Here is an 8261-nt window from a genome sequence, read left to right on the forward strand (position 1 = left end):
TTTGAAGCTTTTGTAGTTTATCAATTTCTTTGTCTGCTATTATGAATAGGATCGATGGGCAATACACAAAGTGTGGTTCAATGACCGATTTATAAATAATTATTTTATATTTTTCTTGTATATACTTGGTAGTTCTCTGCACAACCCCAATCTTTTTCGCGACTTTCTCCACTATGTAGTTTATATGTTCTTCAAATTTAAGTTTGTTATCAATTATAATTCCTAAATATTTTATGCTATTAACTTTTTGTATGCTTTCATTATTTATTTTTAGCCCACTTAAGTCTTCATCATTAATATTTTTCCTAGTTATCACCATATATTTCGTTTTATTTATGTTAAGCTTTAGCCTATTCGCGCATAGCCATGTGTATAAGTTATTAAGATCATTTTGCATTTTTGTTACCGCAGTAGTAATATTATCATCACTGATCATAAGTAATGCATCATCTGCAAATAGTTTGATCTCACAGTCTTGTATTACATTTATTATATCATTTATATATATGAGGAACAGTATTGGTGCTAGCACCGAGCCTTGTGGTAAGCCTATGGGCACTTCCAATTCGTCCGATATCGCTGTTTTTATAACTGTTCGCTGTTTCCTATGCTTTAAATAACTGCGAAACCACGCAAGCTCTATGTCTTTAATACCGATTTGTTGAAGCTTTTTGATAAGTATTTCCCTGTCTACCGTTTCGAAGGCTCTTTTAAGGTCAAGAAAGACAGCAACCACCACTTTCTTATTATTTAGGTCGTCTTTCCACTCCGATATCACAAAGTTAAGAGCTGTTTCGCACGAATGTTTTTTCCTAAAACCCGACTGTTGACTGACAAGTATTTTGTTTGAATCTAGATGTTTTACCAATTGATTCTTAACATACACCTCAAGAATTTTAGCATCACTTGGTATGGTATTTATGGGTCTGAGCTCTTCTGGTTGTATTGTCTTTTTGACTTTTTCAACTGGGATCACCGTTGACATTTTCCACTTTTCTGGTACAATACCATCTTCCAAACTGCTATTTATTATTTGGGCGTAGAAATACCCTGTATACATTATAGAGTCTTTTATTACACCGTCAGACAGAATTTTTCTACCGCCTATTTTGTATTTAAAATCTTGCAGGATTTTTATAACTTCATCGGTTGTAATTTTTGCAAACTTAAATTCGGAATTGGCGTGACTACCACTTAGTGTTATATCGAAATATTCTATAATATTATTTATTTCTATCACACTATTTATAAAAAACTTGTTAAGTCCATTTGCCAAAGCAAGATCATCTTCTACCAATATACCATCGATTACCGCTTTATTAATACCTTCCTTATCACGCGCCAAGCAGACCGTGGATTTAAGGTACTTCCACATTTCTTTGGCGTTGTTTTCATTCATTATGACTTTATTTTCCATGTATTTAATTTTCTTTATTTTAACCAGGTTTTTATACATTTTATTAATATTTTTGTATTCATCCCACAATCCTGTCTGTATAGCACATGTATATAAATAAAATTTATGTTTATTTAATTGTGCAAGCTCTCTATCGTACCACTTATTCATTAGTTTTATATGTACTTCTTTTTCATAAGTTAAATTTTCCATTGCTTGCGTTAAAATGTGGTTCACTAGTTCAACTTTATCATCAATTAATGCGTTTTCATCGATATTAAAATTAAAAGTCCTTAGTAGGTTTAATAAACTGTCATTACTATATTTATCCCAAGCAATAATTTTCTTGGACACTCTCATCTTATAAGATTTAGATGATGGAACATTGAACATTATAGTTTCATGATCGGAAATTTTGTATGCTTGCAAAGATTTACACTTTATTTCTTCTGAATTTGAATATACGAGATCAATTTTAGATTCAGTTGTATCCGTAATTCGTGTATTAAAATCCACTTTTTGAGCCATACCCATCACCGAAAATATTTCATTCAGTCTTGTACTATATGTTGATATATGATTCATGTTAATATTAAAATCACCAACTATTATATTGTGGTTACTTTTTTCATATTTATCAATTAATATTTCATTTAAATAGTCTAAGAAAGCTGCATCACTTGTGCTTGGCGAGTGATAGAGCACCCCTATTTGCCACTTTTTACCCAGTTTTTTCAATTTTATTACAATACACCACAAGTTCATGTTAACACTATCATTGTATATTATATTAAAGTTTATTTCTCTATGTACGTATATTAGTACTCCGCCAGTGTGCCTGCTGTGGGAATCACATCTTATCATGTTAAAAGTTGCTATTTCCAATTCTTTATCTTCAATATCTTTTGTTGTACACGTTTCAGAGCATAATATGATCGCCGGCTTATGAACTTCCGCCATCACTTCCAATTCACTTTTATTCGAAACTATGCTATTAATATTTAAGTAAATACATTTTAATACACTGTTAGCAGCATTTGCAGACTTGCTTTTGCGGTTAACTTTTGCGGGAATATATTCCTCATGTTGATCTACAACTTCTGAGTGGTGTGTTAGTTGCTAATAACCAAGCCTATGCTTTTTTGCACTTAAGTGCTTTAAATAGACTGGACAATCTCGGCTATTACATAAGTGATTTTCGTCTAGCCCTAAGTTCAATTTTTCATTAGCCTTTATGCAATTTATACACTTGTTTTTAGGAGTTTCATTACACTCCGTGGTTTTGTGTTTTCCCAGACATTTACTGCACACTTCTTCACTTTTACAATCGGTCGCTTTATGATTGTATCCTTTGCATTTAAAACACGTTGTCACGTTAACACCATCGTAGAATCTGCATCTTTCCCATCCTATGTTTAGCTTATCTAACTTCATAACGCTAGTAAACATACACTCATCCACCTCTACAATTGCGTTATAATAGGTTTTGGTGTTATTTTTGACACTATATTGTTTAATAACTTTTATTTCGCCTTGCTCTAGGCATTTGTTTTGGTTCTTTAAACATTCTATCAATTCATCACTATTTTTTTCAAAGTGCATATCAGTTATAAATAATCTTGGTTTATAGTCCCTTGGGATCTTTATTTCGTATTTATCACTCATTTGTTTGTCCATAATTTCTTTGATTTTCTCTCTTTCACTTTCATCTATACTGTCAATCACCATAACACCATTTTGGCCAGCTTTGATATCAGTTATTTTTAGGTGATAAGGGTTAATTTTATTATTTAAATCTTGTTTTGTTTTTTCACTCGTTTGTTTCGCTTTCGGTTTCACAATGATAGGAGTGCGTTTCTTAAATTCCGGCACCTCCCTAGTTGTTTGTGTGTTATCACTCATTTTCAACACATTTGCATATGATTTTTGCTGTTGCGTCACACTGCTTTTATTCTTCGCTATTGTTTTTATTTCGCTACATAATTTCTCATTTTCATTTCCCACTACTTCAACTTGTTTTACCATTTGCTCCGCTACCTCTCGCACTTTCTTAATTTCTGCAGCATTTTTTAAGTACATTTCTTGGTGCATTTTTAGGGTTGCTAACCTCTCATTATATTTGTCTTCCATCGCTTTCATAAGGTCTTTTAACTCTCTCTTGCTGGCTTGTATTGCCCGATCAAATTCATTTTTATATTCTTTTAGGTACACACTATTTTTATTAACACTCTCTTGCATATCTCGCACTACTAAGTCAACATTATGTATATATGTAATGCACTCATCACAGATAAACTTCACCATTGGATGCGATCCTATTACATTGGCTTTGTAGCTATCCAACCCAGAACATTTTGATGCAGTGTGGTATACCTTTCCGCATACACCCACACACCTGACACTTGTCTCTCCACGTATTGCAACTTTACATTTCTCACACTTGTCCGTTTCAGACATTTCGTCTTTAAAACCGCGCGCTTTTCCACTATTTTACTTTGTTTGTATATATGTATCTCGTTAGATGAATATGCTTACATACATATGTATGTGTTATATTCGCTAGTTAGAGTCACTTTCTCACAATATTATATTATTTAATTGACACAGTTTATTTATATTTATAATCAAACGATTTTAAATATAACTTCTTCATCATCTTCCATTTTATGGATACTAAGCGGCCAAGTAAGTGAAAAATATCGGTATTCAGAACTCAAGTTGAGATATTTCAAACGAATACCTCAATTCTCAATTAAAAAGATTTTGGGAGTTAGAAGAACTCCCCAACATACAAGTCACTACCCCAGAAGATAAAGCTTGCGAAGATTACTACAAAGCCACAACAACGCGAGCACAAACTGGTCGATATGTAGTACGACTTCCATTTAAGCCAGAATTCCCAGACACACTCACCCTAGGTCGCTCCCGAACCTCTGCGCTTCAGCAGTTTTTAAGTATGGAAAAAACCTACTTAAAAAAGGCGAGCTTAAATCAGCATACGATGGTGTCCTGGAAGAATATCTCGATTTAGATCATATGGAAAAAGTAAATCCATATGAGAACATAACCAAAGGTAAATACACCTCATTTTACCTACCCCATCATGCGGTTGTAAAACCAGACAAAAAAACAACCAAGGTAAGAGTAGTCTTCAACGCCTCGAAATGTACAAGTTCGGGCAATTCCTTAAATGACATTTTGTACACAGGACCCACATTACAACCCGATTTAATGCTTCTGATTTTAAAGTGGCGTATGTTCAAATACGTATTTAACGGAGACGTCGAAAAAATGTATCGACAAATACTCGTACATAAAGACGATCAAGACTTTCAGCGCATTATATTTCGAAATTCACCAAATAGTCCAATATGTGACTATAAACTCAAAACGGTGACATTTGGCGTAAATTGCGCCCCCTTTCTTGCCATTCGAACACTTCACGAATTGGCAAACGATATAAAAGAAAAATTTCCCCTAGCAACCCCTGTGTTAAAAACACAAACATATGTGGATGATATCCTGTCTGGAAGCTACAGCTTACCAAAAGCGTATGAAGCACTATCACAAGTGATACAAGCCCTCAACTCAGCAGGGTTCCCCCTAAGAAAGATAACCACCAATCACCCCGAAATCCTAAAAGATATAAATAAAGAAAATTTATTAGATTCAAACGTCCTAATATTCGAAAAGGAAAGTACAACAAAAACCCTAGGCATACAATGGAATGCGATCTCAGATAAATTCTCATATACTCTTGAGTCGATATCTGCTCAATCCACAATGACTAAAAGACAAATTCTGTCGGCTGTAGCGAAACTTTTTGACCCCGCAGGATACAAATCCCTAGATGGGTAAATTACCCCCCCCGAATACCAAGTAGAACTGCATGGCTTCTGCGACGCCTCTGAAAAGGCATATTGCGCAACTATATATGTGCGCACCCAAATTAACACCACAATTTCAAGCCATTTGTTAGTAGCAAAGGCCAAAGTGGCACCTCTCAAAACACTAATTCTACCACGACTTGAACTGTGTGGCGCGCTTCTACTCGCAAAATTAGCCTCAACTGTGCAAACGCATTTCCAATCAGAAATTATATCTATGGTCAGACTCAGAGATCGTCTTAGCTTGGTTAGAAAAACCACTCCACTCTTGGAAAACATACGTTTCCAATCGCACAGCCCAAATACTTGATTTAGTTGGGCCAGCAACTTGGCGACATGTAGCCAGTGCTGATAACCCCGCCGATCTTGGCACAAGAGGTTGCAAACCCCTGCACCTCGCCACCACCTCACTCTGGTGGAACGGCCCCAGCTGGCTAATAGAATCACAAAAATTCTGGCCACAATCCCCCATACGCAACATAATTGCCCCAGAAAGTCGAAAAGTTGAAACCTTTCACACAATATTGGATGACACTGAGCGCCTCAAAAATAAGGTGAAGAAAACACCGAATTCCCCAGATAACATGTTAACGCATCAAGACCTACAAAAAGCAAAGGTTTCCCATGTTGCATACACTCAAATGCGCTTTTTCAGCCGCGAAATGTTAATGCTAAGAGAATCAAAACCAATTGACAAAAAGAGTCAAATATTAGTACTCAATCCATTTTTAGACACGAAAGGTCTGCTTCGTGCTAATGGCAGGCTAGCCTCACCTATAACGAAAAAATACGCACCCCAAGGGATTGATTGGCAATTTATCCCACCAAGTGCCCCACATATGGGTGGTCTATGGGAATCAGCTGTAAAAAGCTTCAAAACACATTTTAAAAAAGTCGCTGGCACACACAAATTTAACTTTGAAGAATTTACTACATTATTAACCCGAATAGAAGCCGTTCTTAACTCACGGCCCCTCTCTGCGCTCTCGCAAGATCCCTCCGATTTCACTGCCCTCACCCCTGGGCATTTTCTTAGACGAGCTCCACTTCTGGCAATACCCGAACCAGACGAGCAATCCTTATCTTTAATGAATCGATGGGAACGAATGAAAATTCTCCATCACGAATTTAGCCGTCGATGGAAGGAGGAATATCTAAAAGACCTCCATAAAAGATACCGATGGAAAAACGCTCAAGAAGAGCCAAAGATTGGAGACTGTGTCCTAATTCATGACGAATGCCTTCCCCCTACGGAATGGCGACTCGGCCGTATAGAGAAAATATATCATGGCTCCGACGGCCATATCCGCGTAGTTGATCTCCGTACACAAAGCGGCATACTCACTCGACCGCTCGTCAAGCTATGTTTCCTTCCAACCGCCTCTCCTACCGATTGCGCGAATACCGATACCTAAAATCATCAAACCGCAATAAACGTAAACCGAGAATATCAAAAGTGCCTAAATCCGGACCCTCGAACGCATACCAAGGGGCTTACGCCTAGCAATCATGTTCATAACTGCTTACACCTATGCTATACTAAAGTCCGTTCTCCCCTAACGTAGGTAAACATGGACGTGGAAATGCATGAAGCCAAACCAACTCCAACTCTCCGTTCGACAATCACCGTGTCCCGCTCGGCAGCACCGCCAGTATCAGCTCCGCGTTCTTCTGCGCCACGTACCGCAACAGCCCCGGCCGCAGCGCTACGCAACGTTACGCCTCGTCCCGCCGCCGCTCCGACGGCACCTCCCCGTGTGGCGCTTGAGCTTCCACAAAGGAGCCCATCAGAAATGCAAGGCGTACGATGCCCGCTATGTAGGTGCCCACACAAGCTGCGCCTATACTCCATATTTAGGAGTATGCAGCCGCCGCAGCGCCAGCAAGTCGCGCAAGCGCATGGGTACTGCCTCAATTGCTTGGCGCTATCCCACGCAACGAGGGAATGCGACTCCCCCATCAGGTGCCAACTATGCGACAGACCGCATCACACGCTGTTGCACCGCATGTTCGGACGTCCGATGATCGAGACGCCAGTGCCACGCAACCATGGGCGGCGAAGGCCGCACGACAGCAGTACAGCACGATCGCGGCGACCACCAGTACAGCAGGGCCACCGCACTTGGAACCATCCTGGGGCTCGATATCGCGCTCCAGCGGTCACACATCGCCGGCACCAGCCTACGCAACGTCCTCGTCGTGCAACCGGAATCAGCAACGTAGTGGAGACCCTGCAGCAACTCCAGCAACTACTAGGCTGAAGACTCGCCTAGGGGGGCCGGGATGGAAAATGAGTTCGACCGTGAATGGCTCCGTGGAATAGCAGCAATCCTGCCTAATCGCCTACTCACCACGGCCCGTTCCACCCACGTACACATAATACACGTACACACACATATATACACATGAATTGTACTAACACATACACACACACATGAATTACAACATAACATGAAACAAAACACAATTTTGCGAATGTCAGATCGACCAGACGTGTTCTGCGCTATAACCCCGCTAACGCAAATTTAATAAAGTGTGTTAATATTCCCACCAAAAGGTTCTACGGGTTTATTTTAAAAAAAGGTTCGAAGCTAGTGGTGAGTGTGCCCCCCAAAGTGTTTGCCCTTGGTGTACGACTGTTCACAATGCTTTGCGGAAATCGCCAACGGCTCTGATACTGATTTCAGTTTTTCTAGTGATGTGGATAGCCAAACGATGGAGAAATGGATAAATATTTACAGCTACCCCTTATACCCAGACAAGAATATCCTTTAATTTGGTGGAATCGACAGACGATGGTGTAGCGCCACCATTCCGCAGTGCCTGGGTTCAAGCCAGGCAGGCAATGGCAAACCTCCGAGTGTATTTCTGCCATGAAAACAGTTTCTCATTAAAATACAATCGCCGTTCTGAGTCGGCGTAAAACTGTAGGTCCCTCCCCTTGTGTGACAACATCAATGCGCACCCCACAAATAGGA

At 39.3% G+C, this 8261-nt stretch overlaps 2 protein-coding genes across 2 annotated transcripts; one reads left to right on the top strand and one right to left on the bottom strand.

Moving 5' to 3' along the window:
- Positions 1-2515: 2515 nt before the first annotated feature.
- Positions 2516-3487, bottom strand: LOC108364128 (uncharacterized). Its single transcript, XM_017617700.1, has one exon. It carries the CDS (start codon positions 3485-3487, stop codon positions 2516-2518), a length of 972 nt encoding a protein of 323 aa, XP_017473189.1.
- Positions 3488-4432: 945 nt separating this feature from the next.
- On the top strand, positions 4433-7606 carry LOC108364129 (translation initiation factor IF-2-like). Its single transcript, XM_017617701.1, has 3 exons — positions 4433-4534; positions 6849-7085; positions 7142-7606. Exons 1-3 carry the CDS (start codon positions 4433-4435, stop codon positions 7604-7606), a joined length of 804 nt encoding a protein of 267 aa, XP_017473190.1.
- Positions 7607-8261: the final 655 nt, after the last annotated feature.

This window comes from Rhagoletis zephyria, unplaced genomic scaffold, assembly GCF_001687245.7.
Source record: "Rhagoletis zephyria isolate East Lansing unplaced genomic scaffold, Rhagoletis_zephyria_1.1 Rzeph_scaffold_01468, whole genome shotgun sequence".
NCBI classification, from domain to species: domain Eukaryota; kingdom Metazoa; phylum Arthropoda; class Insecta; order Diptera; family Tephritidae; genus Rhagoletis; species Rhagoletis zephyria.

What these genes read in the sequence shown, in the direction of transcription:
- LOC108364128 (XM_017617700.1), bottom strand. Translation starts at nt 3,487, where the DNA reads ATGCACCAAGAAATGTACTTAAAAAATGCTGCAGAAATTAAGAAAGTG.
- LOC108364129 (XM_017617701.1), top strand. Translation starts at nt 4,433, where the DNA reads ATGGAAAAAGTAAATCCATATGAGAACATAACCAAAGGTAAATACACC. An exon ending in CAGACAAAAAAACAACCAAG is followed by an intron (nt 4,535 to 6,848) that starts GTAAGAGTAGTC and finishes CCCCTAACGTAG; the next exon opens with GTAAACATGGACGTGGAAAT. An exon ending in GCCCATCAGAAATGCAAGGC is followed by an intron (nt 7,086 to 7,141) that starts GTACGATGCCCG and finishes CTCCATATTTAG; the next exon opens with GAGTATGCAGCCGCCGCAGC.